This window comes from Helicoverpa armigera, chromosome 28 (genome assembly GCF_030705265.1).
Source record: "Helicoverpa armigera isolate CAAS_96S chromosome 28, ASM3070526v1, whole genome shotgun sequence".
Taxonomy (NCBI): domain Eukaryota; kingdom Metazoa; phylum Arthropoda; class Insecta; order Lepidoptera; family Noctuidae; genus Helicoverpa; species Helicoverpa armigera.
Genome location: NC_087147.1, coordinates 6124043 through 6148847, shown reverse-complemented (window position 1 = coordinate 6148847; position 24805 = coordinate 6124043). Strand labels below are relative to the sequence as shown.

Genomic DNA, 24805 nt, shown 5'->3' with positions numbered 1-24805 from the left:
CTTACCACCGTCTGCCGGGGCTGCGGGATTGTTCGAAAGAGATACCACGGCCCTGGTACATAAAAGACTTACGACGGAACACGACGGTTTAGTCAGTAAGAATCTGACACTCCGTCACCGCTGCTAACCCACAGTGGGAGGGTTATTTGATGATTTTTGACGTCGTTAAAAAAATGGGTCTTACCACTGTTCTTATCATTGAACTCAATTTAGTAATTTCAGCATAAAAGTATAACAAACGAACACACCTCCTTTACAAATAATGAAAGATTATCCTATGACGTATTTTTGTCTATTTATACCGGCATCAAGAAAGGATTTTGATGATGAATTTCGCGTATTTTTTCCTGAATACTTAAGAATATGATCAAAGATGTTTTTGTTAATTTCGTTTTGTAGAATTCTTTGATCATAGCTCAGACAGACGTATAAATTAGAAAGGAACGGATGTAGGTAGGAAACTTGGGTCTTTTTGCAAACGAAGTTCTATTTGTTTTTTTAATAATTAATTAGGGTTATTCCCTTGAAGCCTCCTTTAAATTAAAATCTCGTAATTCTGAGTTTGTTCAGATCAAGTGTAAGTCGAGATCTGTTTAATAATTAGAAATGAGAAATTAAGCGCTTCTGTTTTACATAAAAATCCGGTAAAAATATTTTTGTTTCATACTTGTTTCCGCGCTTTTTGGATGGATAGAAGTAACTCTTTCTTCTGTATTGACATTTAAGTTATGTGACTGACATGTTTCATTAAAATCCACTCAGCAGTTTAGCATGAAAGAGTGATAAACATACATTCTTACCAACTTTCGCATTTATAATACGAGTATGTATTAGTACGTATAACTACTGTACCCAACAGAACCAAAGATCCTTAAAATTCAATTAACTTTTTTCTTTCCTTTTTACTTTCCTTGGAGCTCAAATCGCATCAAGGGCTTTGTATTATTCATGTTCGGAATAATTAAAGGCTCGTATGAACAATTTTATGCGAATTATAATAAAAGTTAAATTCACCGACACGACAGAACTTTTATGGCGTAACATTGGGGGATGTCTGTTACACCGAAGTGTTATTATATTTTAAAATACGACATATAATATTGGTTATAAATTAATGAATATTCGTTAAACATAAGAATCAAGGATCATACAAGAATGAGATAATAGCAATATCCCTGAAGATATGAAAAAACCTGCCAGGTTTGAGTGGCACATGCGAACAAAGAGTTTTGTGCAATACTTATCTATATACAAAATAACGTTTATTTTATTGTTGTACCCTTATAATATTAAATATAATGTAATTTACAGTGTAAATTGTTATAGAGGCAACAAAAACACATAAGCTGTGAAAATTTGACCTGACTAACTATCACGGTTCATGAGATATATAGCCTGGTGACAGACGAATAATAGCGACCTCTTAGTAATTGGGTCTCGTTAGAAAAATAGTGACAATTAAGCGCTATCTAAAATTAGTTAATCTCATGGAAAATTCTTCCCAAATTACTGTCTAGACATTTTCTTAAGGCTATTGGTAAAAGATTAAAGATTAACCCATCATAAGGCAACGACCCCACAGAGAGTGAAACATCTTGTCAATGCAAATAACTGTTTTATCATAGAAATGAAACGACAACAGATCGGTGGATATGGCCTTTATCGCTTCAGAACTAAGCCGGTTTAGATACTGTGTTTTTCTATTAAAATGTAAAGTATTTTATTGAGTATTCTGTAAACCTACAGGCAACGGTATAGAAGTTAACACGTGTGGCTGTTTTTATTAGTTTTTTTTTTTATATATATAAGGATAGCAGACCAAGTTCAACTAACACGCTTCTGAGAATAAAGCAATCAATTTTTTTTTCATATATTATTTCCTATTTATTGAAATCAGAGGTTAGAATCAATATTAATAAAAAATATTTCAAATTGAATGTTATACTATCGAATAGGAATCCAGTACCTAAGTGTTTGCATATTTGGTTTATGTAACTTTCTTAGATCTAGAATTTGGGTTAATTTATCTCATTCAAGTATTTTAGATAAACCCCAATCCCATCTTCCTAGTTAATATCGCTAATATAACTCAACAGCAGATTTCATTAAATAAACTAATCTTTATCTAACCCAACAAAGACGTACCAAATAATTTATCCCCCACAATTTCTACAAACGAACACTGCCAAGCAAAATTCAACGGAGAAACTAAATTACAATTACAGTTCGGTGTGACGGGCGGCCCAAAGTAACAAATTTGTCGTTCCCGGTACAGTGCCCGCTTAATTACAAAACGCTAGACTTGACGTGCGTATTACGTGCGTTTTACTTGCGTATTTCTTGCGTACTCGCGAGATTTGCCACATGAAGGCGTATTGGCGAAGTTTTAAACTGTATTACAGTGTTTTGTAATTTCCGTGTAAAGGTTTGCCGAGTTTTGGATTATTGTGGGGTGGGTTTATTAAATTTTGTTTTAAAAGATTCTGATGCTCAGATGTTTACCTATACTTATATTCTCTTTCATGCACAATGTTTATGAATGCGAAAATGAGCAGATTGTCACAGTTTTACTACAAAACGGCTGATTTGACAAGCTAGGCATCCTTTACTCTATATTACTGCCTAAAGCTGACAAAAGATAAAAAATACGATGCTGACAACATTTATAAATAAAACCCATTAATAGGCCAACATCTGGCGCCATTGTCTAACAAACTTATTCCCTACGAAATCGTTCGGAATCTCTCACAAAGGCTTTACAAGACCCTACTCTAAATAGGGCCCATCATATTGTAGTCAATGGCTCATATACTATGAATTGACCCCCTCGATTCGGTTCGCGTATAAAACTATTCATGCTTAAATATCAACGGGTTCCGTGATAAAAATAAATCGGTTTTAACCCTCATTGGGACTTCGGAAGGTAATGGTTATTGTGTCATAAGATATTCGTTCTTGGAGTAGGTTTTGCTATTTATGGCTTAAGCTAAGAGTTTTTTTAGAGACCATTAGAGGGAAGTATGGGAGTATTTGAATATAAATGTGGGTTTTTTTCGGTTGGAAAGTAGCTATGCTGTTGTCACTTTGAAAAACTAGGTGCTACCCACTTGAAGTTAAAAGCGCCATCTATATTAGATATGCGAAAATTGATGAAAACTAGCTAGCTTATTCGATAAGGGCTTTCAGAATTTGAAATAAATGTTCAAAACGGATCAGTGGTTCCTAAGATAGCGAGCAAACAAACAAACTCTTCAGTTTTATAGTATTTGTATTAGATGTACCACAATCAACGCCGTAGTAAAAGCAAGTATCTAATAAAGATATATCATAATACTTCGTCACAGTTTAATTTACCAAAATCAAACCCCTAGGGTAGACGGTAATAATAGACTGTTAGTGTTAACCATAATTGATGAAGTCTAGCCATTGAATGTAATAACTCAGGACTCAGATCTATAAACGTTATTCTCAATATTAATCATAACTTCCAAAGTCATTTATCAAAATTCAAACGAGCGGAGTCAAGGGGCGAATTTATATTTTGAACACAAAATGATTTAAAGTGTAATCCAACAAACAAATGATATGACCCCAAGACAGGGAGGGTTTTAATATTTTTCTTGAGGAACCCTTATTAATAATGTTACGGAACCCCGTTTCGGGGTTAATGAACTCTCTTCGAAGGCAATTTTCCTGTACAGTCGTTCGGAAAAGTGTTCCTTTGTGGTAAAAAATCTTTATGAGTTTTTTTTTCTCTTTTGATCATTTTTAGCATCTTGTTGCGAAAAAAAGGGATTTTTGAGACAAAAGAGTTGTGTGCTGTGTGTCAGAAGAGTGAAAGATGATAACTTTTAGTATTTTTACTTTCCTCTTATTTTGCCTGTTTATTTTTAATGCGTCGCTGAATAAAATATTTCCTACGAACTTGATTTGGTTACGTATTTTTTATTGCATGCGTTTTTATTTTTTTATTCGCCGGATTGACGTAACTGGGTTATAGCCTTGATGTGAAATGGTAATCTCTGCTTATTTGATATGCAAAAAGATTTGATTTAAAAGGGAATTTCCTTTTTTCTGGTTTTACGTGTCAATAACCTCAGGCGGTATGTTTTGTTATATCCACAAAAGCATACTTACGAACCTATAATAAGATAAATAGAGCTTATGTCCCATCCTTGTCACACAACCATAAAACTTCATATACAAAAGAGAGATGGAAATATACTTGTTCAATATTACATTATTTATTTACCTTATTATGTAAAACTTTTGTCCTCGCCTGTACCCTGACATCACTGCTATATTCTATATACTTATAAATCATTATCTGATACTATGTTTTCCACTCCTCTTACAGGAAAACAAGTATATAATTATCATTATATAGTTATATAATTATCATTATATAGTTGCACAAGTAGTTTCACGCGATTTCGTCTGAAGACGGAAAAAACAATGTGTAGTTAATATCCAGTTAGTCCTTGTTCAATGTCAAATGTAATTATAATTGATATACTGTTCCTTAATTTAATATAGGATAATATTTATAAACTAGAAGTGCAATCTGTCTAGCGAAAATTAAGCATGTATGTGTTCGCTGACACCCTGAATTAACAGATGGTAGGCTACTTATATCCAAGTGTGAAAAGTAGTTGACTCAGGATTGGGCGAAAACACAGGAACACCTAGTTAGTCATAAAATATGGACCTTCTTCATTAACAAGACCAAGGCCAGTCTTACCAAGGGGTATCGGGTTGCCCTTGTAACTGGGTTGAGGAGGTCAGATAGGCAGTAGCTTCTTGTAAAGCACTGGTACTCAGCTGAATCCGGTTAGACTGGAAGCCGACCCCAACAACAATCTACAAGCAATATTGTTTAGAACATTTCATAAGTGCATATCATTGTTCCTAACTAATCATTTTTCCCTCTTGTCTTTCCTAGATCCACCCGGAGCCCCCTACATCGAAGGTTACGCAGAAGGAGAGACCGTCCGTCGTGGTCAGAGCCTGGAGTTAGTATGTAGAAGTCGAGGAGGCAACCCACCAGCACAGCTGATATGGTACAAGAACGGAGAGCAGATAAGGATGGCTTATAGGTAAGTTTTTTATCGATATCGATATTTTTTTTGTGTCACGGATTTAGGTGTTGAGATGCGAGATTTTTTTGGTGAAGATTGGTAGTTTCTTGCTATGATAGAAAATATACATGCTGTAAATGTTATTTATTAATTGACTTTCCTAATTTTACAAGTATTTACTACGTCATAATATGAAGTCGTTTTTGATAAGAATAATGAGTTTTAGGTATATCTATCGAAATTAGCAATTTACGAGTAGAAACGATTCTGATGTCCATATTATTATCTAAATGAATTCCTTCTTCTTATCATTGCGTTTAAAGCATACCAACAAATATGTTATTTTCGCATTAAAACTAAGGAAAACTGAATAACATCTACACGTGTTTTCAATAAAAGTCAAACTACGCTTTAACTTTAAGCAATCGTTTAAACAAAGCGATTTTAAATTGAGGTCAAATTATTATTTTTCTTTGAGGAAAACTTCATTGTGCCACTTAATTAAGTATGCCTTTAATATTTTACTTAAAAAGGGGTAGAAACTTAAAAGACATTATAATGTTTCCAAAAAATGTAATTACATGAAATGTAATTAGCGAAGATCGTAATTAAAGTTAGGTTTAATTAGATGGATTTTTTGTTCAAAATGAATTCTTAATTTGGAAGCTTCAAATTGGTTTGTTTCTGTGGAAGATGAGTTTTAAGTGAAGTACCTTTTAATATCTCATTATTATGTTACCTAGCTACTTATTAAGGTATTTAATGTTTTTTTAAGTCAGTCATAAAACATATTCCCTTTAAGGAGCTTTTAATTCTTTTTCTGCGCAAACCTTTATTATTTCATTCGCTCACGACAATTCCGACATTTTTTTCCGAGAAAAAATCTAGACCTATTCCCAAGATTTTTTCACGTCATTTTCAGTACGTAACCGCTAAGAGTGTGGCTGCCATAAATATTTATATGAAAGTGCTGAAAAATTCAACGAGGCGAGCACCGAACCTGCTTCCGATCGCTGAAAATCAGTGTGAGAACAGCTTTTAAGATGTCTTTGAGCGAAAAATGTATCGGCTATATTCGATTTTATTTGTATTGCTGTGAACTTAGGTATTGCAGGGTTATCTAGGGTTTTTTAGGAAGATAGCTTAGGTATGTTATGTCACGGTTTAAAAGGTAGTTGGGGTTAGTATGTTTAATTTCAAGGAATACAAATTGGTTTTGTTCATTCGCTAAGAAACAATAGAATTTCCCTTTGAAAACGCTTAAATAAAACCGAAATTAAGAGAAAAACGCTTATTATTTAGCTAATATTTCTGTCATTTTAGAGCCTGTAAAACAATTCAAGTTTGAAAATGCATAAATCGTACCTAAACCTGACAATCCTGTTTCTGAGTATGTATGTAATTGTACATATATATTATGTTTTGCTACTATTACAAGAGTTTAAAACGTTAGTAAGAAAGTAAAGGTGTCCCAAGTTTAAAATATTAGCAAGAAGAAAATAAGTGTTCTGTTTTTCTTTACACATTTTTTTGCGGAACCTTGTTTGTTTCTTACATTGTAACTCCATTACACGAAAAAGAAAAACCATTTAAAAATTCAGCGTTTCCTCGTACCGATAACAGAATCGCATTTTTACGAGCACAACAAAAAAACTGTCATTAGATATTTTCTTAAAATCTGCTGAATAACAACGCTTAAAGATTTCCAATATAAAGTGTATACAATACGATGGCAAGCTCAGCTTTTTGCCTATAAAAAGCACCCCCCACCCCTTTTTGGGGGATCGTATTAAGCTCCCAACAGATAGGGCGTATGTCCTCATGATTTATGTAAGCTGAAGTATAGTGATGGGACCGGCTTATCGATAGAATTGGAAATGTAATGGTTTTTGTTCGATCGAATTACTTCGCATTATTTTGGTAACAAAAACTGTATTCATCAAGAGTAAGTAGTGTCGATAAATAAATTGTCTTAGTTATAAAGGCTAGGGTTTTTGGATCACGTTTATCATTTTCTTCTTTCTAACCAAAATTAAAGTGACTGAGTAAAACTTCTGTCATGCTAGTATAATCTTCGAAGACTTAGTCCCATGTATGCTTAACTTTATACTCTTATGTTAATCCTTTCCTGGTTAAACATAAATCAAACTAGAAAAACAACCGCTGAAACAATGGTTTCAACTATAGTGATTTAACATTACATCAGTTCCAAGAATACCGTCATATTTTCTGTCGTTAAAAACCTAAAAGACAGCGTTTTTTTTGTTATCGACTAGATCTTATCGATAGCTGCACATTGTTTGCACCCGTCACTTATAAAATTGTATTAAGACGTGCCTACAGGCGACGGAAACTGATTTATGGGCCTCACTAACTGCATTCTCTAGTGATGTGACAAATATCGATAAAAAAGTCATTCGTATTTCGAATTGGATTTCACTTCCCTAATGGAGTTCGTGAAACATTTTTCTGAATAAAATATAAGATTATTTTTTAACGTTTGTCAACTCACTTCGGCGTATTGCTGTCAGAATTTTAAAGAGAGAATAAAATGTGGCATTTATTAAACTTTCCGAAGATTACTTACAAATATTTTTGTAGTACCCCAATAAACTATCGACCTCAATTTATAACGTTACCAATAGAAATGTTTGCCAAGAATAATTGGGTTTGTTGCCGACTGAAATCCGATATAATGAGATAGTTCCGCAAGTAACAAAGTAAATATTCATTAATAACGTTGGTAATTGATTATTCTATCGCAAATTTGAAAATTGGACGATTTCATTCGTGTTTTGAATTGATTGGATATCGAATAATTTCGATGTTGTAAACGATTGTAACTTGTTTGTATTGTTGGTATTGTAATAGTTTATTGTGTGTATGGTGAATGATATTTATTAGAAATAGTTTATTTTTTTATATTAAGTAAGTGGATCGTGATTGCCTTAACATTTTATTATGAAAAATTTTAAACATACCTTTATTGGCGTTGAAGTAACTCGAAAAATGATTAAAAATTAAAAAAGGCTACTTTAAATTACGTGTCAAAGAGAAAACATTGCCGTATTATCATATTGCAGCTTTTGTTACATTTATGAAAATTCCGAAACGGTTTATGCAATCACAAGCTCATTATCCTTGTAATACACAAACAGAATCATAAGTATATTAAACGCAAAAACCTCGTAAAGTTAAAAATAAAAACAGCCACTAAAACCTCAGCGAGATTTTATTAAATTTTTCCAACATCACGAAACGCAAACATACATTTTAAAACGAAGCCCCAATATTTTAAATCGACAGCGAAAACAAAACGCAACCCCGTCTAATACATTCAAAGCTTCGGAACGGAACAAATCAATTCCTTAATAACAATTGAATAGCCGACGTATTTCGCTAACCTACCGGAAAATAGCCTTATCGCTTTTATCGATAATCGATTCCCAACACTAGTGCTAAAAAGTGGCCTTATCTGGATAATATTTTACTTTTTCCCTTCACTTTTTACCTGACTTAGACTGTAGTCTGTCGATTTATTTAGTCCGAGGAATTTATGAGAAAATTTTCTTTATTCATTTACCTTTTTTTCTGAGGAAAGCTGTTTATTTATTAGTTTTACGTAGAAAAGCCTTGGGGGAGTAAACGATGTTTGGGAAGAGATTAGGCGTTTTTTCGTTCTGGGTAGTAAGGGGTCGGGTTTTATCATTTTAGGTTGTAAAGTCAACCTATTTGTTAGTTTTGGCACTTTTGCTTTATGGACTTTTTGACCCCTGTGTCTGCTTAGTTTTGGAATATTTTGATGTTATGAAAAGAAACTTTTTTATTACACGAACCTCTACTAAGTTAGTTTTTTTTTTTATATACCAGCAATAAGATTAAGCTGATGTATAACATGATATTTAGAGTCATTGTCGATCTTGACAAATTATTTCCAAAATACCCAAATATATAATCCAGACACAACTGTAAAACATAGGATGTTGTTCCTTCTGTTTTTTATCGATAAAAAAACTAATAGAAAAAAATCGCAAAGAAACAGTTTCAAAGAGTATTACAGGTTGTACCGACTACATTATTAGCAAGTATACAGCAAAACCAATATGTATTTCATAAAGGTTATTTACTTCAAAAAACCGGCCAAGTGCGAGTCGGACTCGCGCATGGAGGGTTCCGTACCGGAGCTAAAATGAGCAAAAAATCACGTTTGTTGTATGGCAGCCCCCGAAATATTTATTTTATTCTAGTTTTCAGTATTTGTTGTTATAGCGGCAACAGAAATTCATCATCTGTGAAAATTTCAACTCTCTAACTATCACGGTTCGTGAGATACAGCCTGGTGACAGACGGACGAACGGACAGAGGAGTGAAAACAATAGGGTCCCGTTTTACCCTTTGGGTGCGGAACCCTAAAAATTAGTATTCTTCTCACGCACTAAAGGTAGTATGTGCCTATCATGCCTCATCATATTTCTTTGAAAATATAAAGCAAAAAGGTGACAGTTTTTTTTTGTATTAGCTTCAGATTTAGCTGAATACATGAAAAACAGGTCTAGACTGAAATACGTGCCCAATCATGTTCAATATATTATTTTTGTATTTTTCGAAGTTGATATCTTTGTACATACAAGGATTATGTGAGGTAGAATTTCGAATAATCATCTTTTGTTTTTGTTTTGAGAACAATATTACTATTTTTCCGAAATATTAAAAGTATTAGTTAGATTATTGTTTTTCCATATTACTTATTAACGCTCAGTCCTTCTCAGTGTAAGAGGAGGCCTGTGCCCAGCAGTGGGACGATAAAAAGGCTGATGATGATGATGATAATACTTTTATTTAATTTGAAATGAAAATGATTTCTAAAGGACACAGAGGATAACTTTAACATTAGTCATTTGCAATTATATGTATTATTTTCTTACACAACTTTGGAAGTACCAGCAAAAAAAATGGTAGAAGAAAATCAGTATAAGAAAGTTGTTTAGCATTTCCCCATTACACATAACTTCTAGAAAACCAAAATACAACTACAATACTATCACAAAACAACCCTTTTCCCCCACATTTTCATCCTCAATAACTTATAGGCTATTCTTACCACAGGCTAAGAGCAAAAATACGATGCCATATTTCCTTGCAAAGAAAACTCTGGAAAATTGTATGCATATTATTGGCGTTAATATAAGGAGCTTGGCACAAAGATTCGTGTGTTGAATATACAATGTGTTAAGGAAATATTGTGGTGTTAAACTAAAAGGGTAAGCAGAGATCTTTTGTGAATAATAATATGTTGGCCATGTGAAAAATTGTGGTGAAAGTACGACAGTTATTGCTGTTAATAGGTGAAAAGTTTTTGCAGAATCAGGGGTAGATAAAAATGCATTTTATTAGATTCTCGTCTTAAATTAAAATAGAAACACATAGGTAATTCTATTGTAAGAAAAAGGCAATAAAATAGGTGGTGTCTTAGTATTTCCTTTGAAATTCTTGATAACACTTTAAAGTTAAATATTGTAAAAGTGATTCATTTATACAAACTTAGATTTATATTACATTTGATTGGTACTTGCCTGACCTGGAATCGAACTCACACGCTTATACTTGGAAGGCCGGTTCTTTACCCATTAAGCCACCACGACCTTGCCACACAACATAATTGGGAAAAGGCTAGGCCGATGATTATTATATAATAATTATAAAATTACGCCTAAATATAGCCCTTTTACGATAAAGGCCATTTAAATAAATAATTTCAGCTCTGATGAAGGACAATTTTTATGTGATGTAGTTCCACAAGATATCACAAGAAATAGCTAGTAAACTATGTAAAAGGAAAAATTGTGAATACAATACATAAATAATATCATCCATACATAAACACAGTACTAACGAATAATAATGTTTGTTCGTAGTGATGGGAAAGTATCGACAATTGTTATTCGAATTTATCGAGTAAACAGAACGAATGGATTTGTTGAAAGGAAAAAGTTGTGTGTGTCCAATCTTTTTTGCGTTTATATGTAGGCTAGGGACGGAATGGATGTTGCAAATAAATATTATCCAATGTGTGTTGTCGCTACCTTGGAAAATGAGTTTTTTTACTTCAAATAAAATGGCAGTTTTCAGTTCGTTTTGCATTAAAATTCTCGTCTGTTATATATGACCTATATATTAGTTACTATGAATAGTTTATTAAGTTAAAGACTGAAGACAGAAAAATGTTTACTTTTGTTCTCTCAAAAGTTAGCTTTAATTATTTTCTAGAATCAGAATATTTTCCAAGTATTAAAAATTCCTTTTGATCTAAAAACAACAATATCTTACAGGCCATAAAGCAATATTTATTAAATTCGAAAAGTTTCTTAAGCCAAAAATATACTTTGTACATTCCCGGGCATCGTAAAAACGTCACAGCTCTATTGTTAGTTGCTACAATAGTATCGACTGTCGATAAATATTACGTGTTGCGCGTCACTACGCTAGTTATATTGAAAATATGTTTTTATTTTTGTTTTGTCGTTTTATTACTGTGCTGGTTGTTTGGTTGGCAATTTTTGTGTCAAGATTTTACCCGACTACCACAGTATACAATTTTATGTACTACATATTTCGACGACCTTTATTAAACTGTACAATTGGACAGTTCAAATATTCAGAAAATGCAGAAAATTTCGCTATTAACATTAAAACTTATAGTTACTGCTACTGTATCAGGCAAACTAGAATAACGGGGTTTAATATAAAGCGTCTACCTTTCTGATCTCAACAGCCCAGTTTCCTGGCTAATCAGAATTAGACATTTTTTTAAGAAGCACAAAGTAACTAAATCCCAACACACACATAGCCTTCAATTTAACATAAATACATCTTCCCCCTTTTCCATACTCAAAAAATCTCCACAACTTCCCAAATGAAAAAAAAAATTCGTCTTCAATCCGTAATGAAATTTGGAAAGACCCAAAGGACTTGGCCTCTAGTGGCCTCAGTCCTAATCTGAGGCGATTTATCACGACGTCGGCGCCTGTCCAAATGCCTTGATAGCTAAATTATCATCAGCTTATTTTGCATCCTATTGCTTTTTTTGGTTTTCGGATTAGTTGGGCTGGTAGAATTTGGGAATTGTTTAAATACATCTGTAAGTATACCTATACTCATAATAAAAAGCTGAAGAGTTTGTTGGCTTGCTTGAACATGTTTGGCTCAGGAACTAAAGGACCGATTTTGAAAATTATTTCAGTGTTAGATAGCTCATTTACCAGGGCTGCGGGATTGTTCGAAAGAGTTACCGCGGCCCTGGTACATAAAAGGCCTACGACGGAACACGACGGTTATTAGTCAGTAAGAGTCTGACACTAGATGATTTTTGAAGTCTACTTTTTCTTATTTTGCGCGATTTTTAATTTTTGACAGGATCTGGGTAAACCACTAGTGGTAGCTAGTAGTTCATGAGCATTTTAGCATGAACTCTAAAGTGAGTTTCTCTCTTTTTAACAAACAAGGACTTAACTCTTTAGAATACTCCTATTTCATTGCCTAACAGTTGAAACAAAACCACTATGAAATCACATTTAGTTCAGCAGCTATCTCAAATCTCATAGCAAATATAACCTACTAACATAAATAAACATGTATATTTACTTAGCTCTAAGCTCTTACCTAAAATGTCACTTATATACGACATAACTGTATCAGGACGCGGTAGGTATGTACCACGGAAGAAGGAAATATAGTGGAGATATCGTAGAAGGTAGGTCAGGCGCCTTCGTGTAGGTCAAGCTACGTATGGTAAGCGTGATCAGTTTCTAGAACTAACGTGACGTCCAGATTCCTTGTGAAATCAATTTATTGGTGATTTTAAAAATAATGGGCGGGTTCCATAGAAGGCGTACAAGGGTGGAGCTAGTAACGTTACTCGTCCCCTGGTCACTCGTATTTTGGCGCGCTCTTTCTTAGAAGATTTTGCGTTATGACATCTCTTCTACTCATTTTGTTCTCTGTGTTATGTATACATAGCTGGGTAGGTATATCTAGGCAATTCCTTTGAGACGCGGTATCGTTGCGGTATTACACCAAAAGTAGTAAGATAATAGAGTATGAGATGACGCGTTTGTGTGGTTTAAGTTATAAGAAACTTTGAGCTATAATGAGGACACTTATATCAATCGCCAATTCGCTTTGAGCAAGCGTGGTGATTAACGCTCGTTCATTTTCTTCATGAAAAGAGGTTGGGGCTCTGCAGTGGGACTATTAAAAAGTTGATGCTGAGGACATATTACTGGCACCTTTTATATTTATCCATAAGAATCTATTAAAAAGCTCGTGTTTTAATAGCACTAACAGAAACTCCAATTTTATCTAATCAGGTAATCTGCAACCAGATCAAGAGAAGGAACAAAATAGTGACCAATTTTCTTCTTGGAACTTTCAAAAAACTACAAGCTCTATTTACTATATATCTCTTTGAACATAGACGGTTTTAAAATCAAATCAAAAGTTCAAAAACAGAACTCAAAAAGGCTTTCATATCCCCTAAAACAAACAGCAATCCTACCTCAGAACACAAAGTCCGATTTTTCAAAAAGAAATTGAACCTCTGAAAATAAAACTCCTAGGTGCAATATCTTATTACTTAACCCTCGACTGCCAAGTTAAACGTCTACCATTTTCCTTTGTAACCCTACACTGAAGTCGATGTTAGAATACCCGGGAACCGTGTCAGACGGTAATCGTTCCTCATAGTTCTGATTTTCTTTGTGGTCCTGTCAGAATTCCGGGTTAAATTGTGATTTTGGGAATTGTATACAATTTGTTTGGTCGTCCATTTGGATGATATTTTGAGTCTTAAATCGATGTGTTTTGTAGTGTTTTTTACTTGTGTAATGACTACAAACAATTCAGATGTGCTTTAGTTTTAAATTAGCTATTACCATTGGTTTTGACCGCGTCCCGAAAGAACTAATCAGCGCACTTCACGTCTTTCTCATTAAGCGGACTATCACATAACACTAAAATATTTTTCCAAATCGGACTTGAGTTCCTGAGCTTAGCGCGTTCACACTATGCTTTCAATAAATGGCTTATCTGACACTAAAATCATTTTTCGATTCGGACCTATAGTTCCTAAGGTTCGGGTTTTCAAACCAACTCTTCAGGTTTATTATATATAGCATCGATAACATACACTTATTCTAACATGCTCTTGTGGACGTCATCCACAACAACATCAACATTGAAATACATTGCTTCATTGAAAGACCAGCGTACATTTGAACCAGTAACCAAACCAGCAATGGACGTTAAAGAGTCGTTAGCACGGACAATTACATGCTGAACTCATGAGGGTCGGCTGATGGCTATTTCAGCACAATGAGCCAGAATAGCCAATCGATGTTAATAGGCTATTGGTTTGTTTTGATGTTTTAATTTCAGAGTCCATTGGTCTAGTTGTGTGTAATGTATTTCCAAGGTCCCTATCTCTATAGAGATTCCTAACACACCCTATTTGATAACATATTATTTTAACAATAGTTTGACAACCAGGCTTACCTTGAGGTATTAGGTTGCCCGGGTAACTAGTAGAGGTCAGATAGGCAGTCGCTCCATGTAAAATACTGGTATTCAGGTGCATCCGGTTAGACCGAAAGCCAACATAGTTAGGAAAAGGCTAGGCAGATGATTTAACAAAACATACCAAGTTCTTCTAAAAAAGATATAAAGGTAGACATTGATTGGAATGATTCAGCACATAAATATTGTGAAACCGATAACACACAACTATACTTAACACAAATATTATGTTTCCAATTAAAACACAACTACCCGCAAACATACAAAGCCATCTAACACTCAAACTTTGTAAATACGTCCTCAGATAAAACTTTTAGACAACCCAAGACCCCAACGACACAACCTTGTCACAGCGTAAAAACGTGGAACATCTTAACGATAGATTGATTAATGGCTACCCGCATCTCGAGTATACGTGTGACTTTGGAGTGAGGTATCTTTTTTGTATTTTTTGGCGACGCTTTTTCAAGCATTATGGCGAAATAATAGGTTTTATAGTAAGTGCACTTTTGTAGAAAGTTTTGTAAGACGTGATGTGTAAAAAGGGCTTTGTTTTTGTTCTTAATGCTTAATAGCTCTTAGATGTCCCGAAAGTCCTGAGAGCAAAAATCATTTGAAGTCTTCTTTAATCTTCAGAACTCTTCAAATCTTTAAAGTGCTACAATTTTTATACATTATTGGCCATTAAGCAAGTAATCAAACATAAAAAATGGGTCCTCTTGATCCAAAATGGCTAATTTCGATCAAACACTTGAAGGGGTTTCCAAGCGTGTAATATTTCCATACTCAAGTATGACTTACATAAGAGTAGATTTCTTTCTCCGAGTTCCTTTCACAAATCCACCATTTCTTTGAAAGACGATTCTTAGTAGGTGTTTAGTTCCAGAATCTTGACTTCGAAACGGCTGATGTTTCAAGATATTCCAACTGCATAGTTCTTCAAAAAGTGCATTCAGGAGCCCTATAGCATTGCGGAGTGTTCTGTTCCTTTCTATTTTATTCTGAAGGAAAGTACACTTGGAACAGCGAAATTAAACCTTGTGGAATGCTGGTATAAGTAGCTATTCTATTCTAAAATTTAGTTTGAAGGTTTTGGCTTATTTTCAAATGGCTTTACTTGCTTTTTCAGTGATGTATGTAGATACTAAGCTTCTTACTACATCCTTCAAAAAATTATTTCCTTTTTTGAAAGGAGACCAAAATCTGTGTTATATAATATTTCATAACCACATTCGCATAGAAATTTTCAAGCCTTAATCTTCATACTTCTTTTCCTAACGCACATGTTACCAGTGCTTATCCTAGAACACTACTTACCCATTATAGTAGAGACCCGTAAAGCCTAGACTCCACGGAATAAGAGGACATTTCACTGGATCTTAAAAAGATATATCTCTCGCAGTTAGCGCTTAAAACATTTACCGAGCTTCGAGATTAAGTTATAAATAACGCCTCGAAAAATTTAGAGAGAAATTTATAAAATGCAGCGGAATTTAGAAGCGGGAGCGGTGCTTTTTTCGCTTTTTTTGCTTTTCTTAGTTGTTTTTTTTTGTTCGCCGATTATGGGTGTTGGGCGCTGGAGTTCTGTAGGTTAAGCTGATGTTTTTTAGTCTAGAACAGTGTGGTTTTAGCATGTGCAGTTTCGGGTATAGGGCGGTGTGACAAAGGTTTTGTAGGGGGGATTTTGTAGCAAGATTTTTGTGTGTGGCTTGTAAGCTGCTAATGTAGTTTTGAAGTTTCAAATAAAAACCTTGATAGATGCACACTGTTTGGGTATATAAGTAAGTATCTATAATTTAATTGTATATCTGTATATTTTTTTTACTCGGGTAGCAATTTTTCTCGGGGCTCATTTTTAATTCAGTGATGTTCATTGTATTGTAGCCATAATTTGTGTAGGTATCGTATATATCAATTTTGTTCTCATTCGAATATTAGTGGTCGGCTTAGCATGTTTTCTTCTTCCATACTTCGTCATCTCACAAGAACCTAACATTCCTTTTTTTTGTATCACTTGTGAAAAAAAAAAACTTAAGTAAAATTGAAAATCGCTAATTCTCTTCACTTGTACCACAACCTAAAGCGTAGCAGCGTCTTCCACACGTTCAGTTTGATTTATTTCAGTCATAATAACTAAAAGATATCTCAGTGCTTTATATAGAGATTAACAACAACGCCTTTCTTCCAATGTAGCATTACTCGAATTTCCTTGCCGAATAAAACCTTCTTGTTTTCGTGTTTTTGCTCTTTAATTTTGAGTTTCTTTTTAATCTTCTTACTTTAATCTTAGTAGAAAAAAACTTATGAATGAAAAGTAACAACTTCAAGAAATTTTGTGGTACATAACTACGAACATTGCTTAGTTCCAAGAATTTAAGTCTTAATAAGAACGTATACAAAGTCTCATTGTTTTAAAATAAGCTGATGATATCAAAATCAAAGCTTAAAGAAATGTTATTAAAATAATAGGTCGTCACACTATCTACCTATGACCACAAAAGTAAATTCATTTTACCGTCTCCCAATGATTTAGGCAAAATCACCTAACCCGTGTCACCAATGATCTCCTGCAACTGCAAACGATTTACAACCTTATATCTACATAATCAAAGTCTATTTTTGCATGTTCCGTGATAATGTCTACACATTTGGCTCAAAGATACAAGTCTGTAACTGAAATCTTAGTAACAGGTACAGTCAACTTCAGGTCAGTGGTAACAGTTTTATAAGAAAATCGTACTTATTACTATTGAGTTGAGGTGCATGACAGTTACCACTGATGTGCGGTCTACTGTACACCCAATAGGGTAGTTTCCTAAAAAATAATAATTAGTCCGTCTTGTAGATTGTCCAAAATTAAGCGATACGTATTTTTTCTTTTTTAAATTGGATCAGAACTTGTTAAGATATAGCGTGTTAAAGTTGAGTGTGACGTCACAAGTTGCTACAATTTTCAGGACACTGTGACGTAAAAGGCCCCCACTCCTAATTTTTGAAGCGTATTATCTTTGTCATTTTATGTTTAATTAAAAAAAGAAAAAATACGTATCCAATATTTTTTGATTATCTAAAAAGCGGACTAAATATTATTTCATTATTTCGACCCTGGACACTACCCTATTATATTGTGTTCGTCCTTGGTTAGAGGGGGTCATAACGGGATTTAGTCTATTGTGTTAGACTAGCAACAAGGTATTTACATTAAGACCAGACTGGAGGTATAATCCGATCGATGCCTGAAAGCTTTCCATCATGGCTTAGTCTAGGTTTTAATAACATAAGTAGGTATCATAATTGTGAAAATATTTTTTATTTTAAGGTAAAAAAATATGTTTTTGTATTTGAGAAATTATCGCCGAAAAATATTTTGTTTTTGCTATTCTGAAGTTTGTAGACATAAAATATAATTATAAGCTCTAATCATGTTGCTGCGGGATTGTTCGAAGGAGATACCGCGGCCCTGGTACATAAAAGGCCTACGACGGAACACGACAGTTTTTAGTCAGTCAGAGTCTGACACTCCCTCACCTCTGCTAAGCTTAAAAAAAAATGCTCTAATCATTATGCATTTTGGTTTATCTATTACCTATCATCATCAGCCTTTTTTTTATCATCAAAGTCTTACTAGAGGGTAAATTCCTTTTCTCATACAGAGAAGGAATGACCGTTTATAAAGCTCAAAGCGCCCATTATCCATCTCCAATTAATATTACAAATAATTGGTGTCAATTTCAACCGAAAAAAACGTTATGTAGTTGACAGGAAAACCCTATATAAACGAGGGTCAAAAAATACAGTTGATTCGACTTCTTAACGCCAAATCGAAAAAATATAGGTCGAAACCTGACCCTTTTCTGTAGGCCGTATTTTTATAAAAAGGGCCCGAATTACCACATGGATGGGGTATGTTTTGAATGCAAGGAATGGGGGTATTTTAACAATAGTTGCTTGGCGAACGTGGGTGATGTTTGGTTCAATAGATAGGTTCGTAAATAAATAGTTGGTGTTTTGGTTTGTTTTTCTACGCCGTGGCATGTGTTTAGAGAGAGTCGTCATCACGTTAGTGTCACTGATAGACGTTTTGACGTGAATATTACTGAAACTTTCGACTAAGCTATGTTAATTTATTTAACTGTCGAAATGTAAACTATGGTAAAGTCCGATCGTCATCAGAGGAGTGGACTTATTCGTTGTAATTTCTTTGTTTTTAAACTTAGCCCCAACAAATTAAACATTGATTTTTGTAGAAAGCTAAAAAATGGTAATTAACAGGTGCATTATATTCAGATTTCAGAGAATACTAGGCTTAAAATAGAGATACTATTTTTAACCGACATCCACGAGATTTTATCTTTAACGCGTTTATTTCAGCGACTTTCATTGATTCGTCTAGAGGAGAGAGGTGGCTGCATTTTTTATTCGTCGAGTTAATTTAGAGTGAAAGGTATTGACAAGAAAAAGGTCAATTTGAAAGAAGATTTTACAGTTATTTATTTTCTGCTGAGTGTTATTTTCAGCCTGATAAAAAAAGTATTGGTCTGGATTTACCATTAGGCTTTTTCATCAAATTTTCGGGTCTCAAAATCAAAATTATTTCAAGTTGTAAATAAATAAACAATCAAAGTAGTTTATTTAACTTTTACTCTCGAAATAATAAAGTTAGTGTTAGTTTTGCATTATTTATGCGTATTGAAAAGTCTTAAGTGCCTTATCGAAACATTTTAAGTAAACCTTTTTTATTGGTTGTTAAAACAAACTTTAAAACTAAAAGAATCTGAAATTCATTTTATATTTTTGTCAATCTTTCAACTGTTTGTCTTAAAAAGAAACTATAAGTAGCTCATACCACTTTTCAGGCCATCTGTGTATTGAATTTATTTTAATAGTTTTGATATGAAACTACAACAGATAGGCAGAGTTTCTATCTCAATTATAATATTAATAACCAGTATTTTATCAAATGCTGTATAATCTATTTTTAACACGCTTATATTAGCTTCACTTGCAACTATGTATGTAAGAAAATCTTGGAATCTTAATTTGACTCATTTCCCGGTCTTCGATGAGGATGAAATTTTGCACACGCTCTGAGTTCTGATGACAATACATACACTAGCTAAGAAACGTTACAAAAGCGTGTTTTTTAGTTGTATAAAATATATCTTAATTTAAAGATCGATCTTATATAAGATAGTGTGTTGTTTGTATTTTTTAAAGAGAGCTTATAAACTGCAGGGTTTGGCAGTCTTGGGTATGTGCCAATGTGGTTTTTTTATTTCTCTCCCATAACTGTCTGGCTTGACAATTGATTTTGCTTCTTCACTATTTTTAGAGAAGAATAAAATACTAGTACATTTAAGTCCTATTCGAATGTATTTCTGTTTTGGAACGCGGTTCGTTTACGAGACATGCAGTAGGAATTGCTATGTGAGGAAATTCATGTTGAAAAAAATCCTATAGTACATTATATTTTAGTTGAGTTTATAAGATTATTATTAAAGCGACTGACAGAATTATTTATTAACGTGCTTGTCCCCGCAGTTTTATCTGCGTCTTGAAGAAACTATGTAATGAAATTATACTTATGCCCTTTCTTTGGCTCTAGTAAACTATATTTATACAAAAACTATATAGACTAGAAACACTAAAATCATAGTGGTTTGGATGTAAAATAAAAAAAGTTTTACACTTTCCCGATATGGAATCAAACCCGAACATTCTTATTGATAAGCAGATGCTTTAACACTAGGCCACAGCGATTCGATGACAAATTATTTTGACGAAATCTCGTACCTACATTATCATTGTTTATTACTTATTTAATTCAAATCAAATTAAACGTCACATAAACAGTAATTCCAAGAAAGAAATTTTCAGACAATGAAGTTCATTATATCAATAACATTAATACCAATTATTGAGAAACGTGATTGACAACTCGACACAAAAGGGTTTAACAATAATTAACTGAAACAAGGCTTCAGTTGAAATTAATGAGTATGCAGTTATTTTCGTTAATTACATATTATTTTTGATCTTTGTATGAGTACTGATTAAACAGCGTCGGAATAAAGCGACTTCTGATAATAAGAAGATTATTATCCGTGATCCTTACTTAATTCTGTAAATTCGAAATTAACTATGTTTGTATGTTGTGCTTTCACGCTTATATAACTAAACGGATTTAAACGAAAATTGTATATCTTTGACCAAGTTACGTAAACTAGCTAAATTAATAAATATAGATTAAATTCAATATGATTAGGATCAATTTGTTTGTAACAGGTTTTTTGTACAGGTAAATATACTACTGTTACGTAGGTAAAAACCATAAAATAAAATTCGTTAAATATATTGCCTAATGTGGTTTTACAGCTCATTTGAAACAAAAGTTGCATTCAAACGCGTGTACAATAAAGGACCAAATTAGGCCGAATTTCTGCCTGGTCCTAATTTCGAGTAACGCACCCGATATATTTTCCTAAGCGATTGGTACAAATATACGCGAAAAAATAGTAAAATTATATCAAACTTCAAATATTTTTTGCGATCATGAGTTATACACAGGTGTTATAAAAAGGGCGCAGCAATACAATTCTAATCCAAACTAATATTATAAATGCGAAAGTAGCTCTGTCTGTCTGTCTGTCTGTCTGTCTGTCTTTCTGTCTGTCTGTCTGTCTTTTCTTCACGCCTAAACTACTGAACCGATTTGTGTGAAATTTGGTACAAACATAGTTTGAAACTTGAGAAAGGACATAGGATAGTTTTTATTACAAAAAAAAAATAAAAATAAAATTATTCCGGACATATAGCGCCATCTATTGGTCAAATAAAAAATCTGCTAGTAGTCACTATTCCACGCGAACGAAGTTGCGGGCAAAAGCTAGTATAAAATAACTTACAAACAATTTAATTATTAATTAATATTCGCATCACATAATGAAAATTAACCCAGTTAACTAGGTCTTACGAAGGTTGTCAGACTTTCTGGCTTCTGACTACCCGTAACGACTGCCAAAGATGTTCAAATGACAGCCGGGACCCACCAATTTTACATGCCCGAAACACTTGAAATAACCTATTATGGTAGGAAAAAATATTTTTTCTAATTACCATCATCCTCCGAGCCCTTTTCCCAACTATGTTGGGGTCGGCTTCCAGTCTAACCGGATTCAGCTGAGTACCAGCGCTTTACAAGAAGCGACTGCCTATCTGACCTCCTCAACCCAGTTACCCGGGGAACCCAATACCCCTTTGGTTAGACTGGTCCCTAATTACCAATTATCCAAAAAAGTGACCCAACCTTTCTAATTAACATAACCTTCCCAAATAATTACCTCATAATTAAGATTAAAAACAAAAAGCAATTAGTATCCCATGCACTTTTATGTAAAAAGTCTTGCACCAATAAATCTATTTAGATGCAGGCTCACGGTTCAGAGCGCATCGTGAGAAGTTCTGTCAATGGGAATCTTTGATTTCGTTTCGGGTAACAACTTGGTAACTACTTATGTGTGGCTACCTAGTTGTTGTGGTGAGCAATTGTGGGGAGTGTGGTACTGGGGTTTGGGATAGATCGTGTCATTGGTTGAAAATTTGTGAGTGTTACAAGTTAGACTGATGAGTCGTAATCACAATCAATATCTACACCATTTTCTGTTTCATAGACCCTGTTGATAAAAAAAAATACTTTCAAAAAAAGAAAAAAAGAGTGTTTTAGGTCAGCACTTTTCGATTGTCAGAATCACATGACTCAGTCCCCAAAAAAGCCACTGCCTATGTAAAGTGCTAGCAACATACTTATGTTTGTGTGTTTTATAATATAGAACTCAAAACATACTACGTTTCATATGACATTATGTAATCTCAATTTGTTTGGTATGAAAAACATTTGTCAATAACACCAAGAATACATTCTCATACATCTACATTATCATTCCTTCCTAAAATACCTCACAACTCAAACCGCTTTGATCCCAAAACTTGCACCATCCCCCAAAATAATTAGTCCACGTGAATGCACGGGTGATTGGTAGCAGTCGTTGTCACAATTAGTAGATAGCAACCGGTTGTCGGAGCCGCGACCCTATCGATTGTTTGCCGTGTAAGACAATTTGGCTAACTTTGTATGAGGAGATTTTAGATAATAGGTACTATATTTAGAGGTAGCGTTCGTGAGTTAGAAGTGAAGAGGTTTTTTTACGCAACTGATGATGACCTCCTAGCCGATTATCGGCTACGGCGGCTGTTCTCATGTAAGGAGATTAGCCAACTGCGCAGGACATATTACAACTGTGCACTCACTATTCCTTCACTCTCATAGCCCGATGGGACGGCAATCCGACGCCACCGGAGAGAGATCAGGCGCAAATATAATCTATATCATATAAAAAAAATACAAAATAATTAGTCCATGTGAAAGCACGGGTGATTGGTAGCAGTCGTTGTCACAATTAGTAGATAGCAACCGGTTGTCGGAGCCGCGACCCTATCGATTGTTCGCCGTGTAAGACAATTTGGCTAACTTTGTATGAGGAGATTTTAGATTATTGAAACATTTGGTAGGTACATTGTTGAGTCAGAAGTGATTAAGTTTTTTTACGCAAATGATGATGTCCTCCTAGCTGATTATCGGCTACGGCGGCTGTTCTTATGTAAGGAGATTAGCCAACTGTGCAGGACACATTATAGTGCACAAGCATTTGCGCAGACACGGGTGCACTCACTATTCCTTCACTCTCATAGCCTGATAGGACGGCAATCCGACACGACCGGAGAGAGGTCAGGCTCAAATATAATCTATAAGTAAAATATAACAAAATAATTAGTCCATGTGAATACACGGGTGATTGGTAGCAGTCGTTGTCACAATTAGTAGATAGCAACCGGTTGTCGGAGCCGCGACCCTATCGATTGTTCGCCGTGTAAGACAATTTGGGTAACTTTGTATGAGGAGATTTTAGATAATTGAATTTAGTTTGTATGTACTTTCTAAGTATATCTTAGACACCATTGACTGTGTTTCGGATGGCACGTTAAACTGTAGGTCCCGGCTGTCATTGAACATCCTTGACAGTCGTTACGGGTAGTCAGAAGCCAGTAAGTCAGACACCAGTCTAATAAGTGCATTGGTGAGTTTTGAAGTGAAAAACTTTTTTTGCAAATAAAATGAAAGGTAGGTAGATATTTCTATGATTATCTGAAAGTGGATATTACTTAGATATGTGAAAACTAATTATATCAAAGAGATTAAATTAGGTTCTTATACCAAAGAAAAAACTCGATTGCCCATAAAATCGAAGATTGTTTTTTTGATAGATTATAGTTATTCATAGGTGTGTAATTCTCATGCAATGTTAACCTTAAGGTTTCTATCATGATATTAAAATCATACTCTTGGGACGAGTAAGCAATGAAGCACTTTGCGTATAAATTTACTTAACAACTTACAAAAAGTACTTTTAAATGTGAATATTCAAAATACCAGTATTAAAAACAAAGGCCCAATTCTACCTAAAAACTCAAAATAAAACAGCTAACAATTAAACTATATTGCTTTTCGGACTTTTCGGCTTAACCCACAAAACCCTTTACCGGTCGTCGTGTAACCCTAAACTGCTCTTGTTTGTAATAAAAACGATCTGTGGTCGCCATGATCCCACGAGATCAAGTTATGGGTGTCCGCCCATGGGAAAATAGGTCTATGGTGTTATGTACCATAACAAGTGCTACGGTCTATTGAATTGTAAGAAGCAATGCGTATAGTTTTTTTGTTTGTTCGTTGTTTTCATTGAATAATTCAATGGTTGTTGAATTATTTATTTATGTAGTTACAAGGGTTTTGAAACGACAAATTGTTGTTGTAGATTAAAAATAAATGAGATTTTCTGGAAAAAATAAATGACTGTCTCTATTCAGTTTTTTGTCATGACATCATCATCACCCTCCGAGCCTTTTTCCAACTATGTTGGGGTCGGCTTTCAGTCTAACCGGATTCAGCTGAGTACCAGTGTGAGTTACAAGGAGCGGCTGCCCATCTGACCTCCTCAACCCAGTTACCCGGGCAACCCAATACCCCTTGGTTAGACTGTTTTTGTCATATACTTTTTATTTTTCAATATTACTTCTGGCATAATATTTTTACCACAATTATA

General features: G+C 34.1%; 1 protein-coding gene across 1 annotated transcript in view; it reads left to right on the top strand.

Annotated features, from left to right (window-relative positions):
- The window catches only part of LOC110371420 (nephrin), a 251131-nt gene that overhangs the window by 171893 nt on the left and 54433 nt on the right, over positions 1 to 24805 (top strand). The window contains exon 8 of the mRNA XM_064042317.1: positions 4943 to 5096. Coding sequence (XP_063898387.1) covers positions 4943 to 5096 — 154 coding nt within the window. The remainder of the gene's footprint in view (positions 1 to 4942; positions 5097 to 24805) is intronic.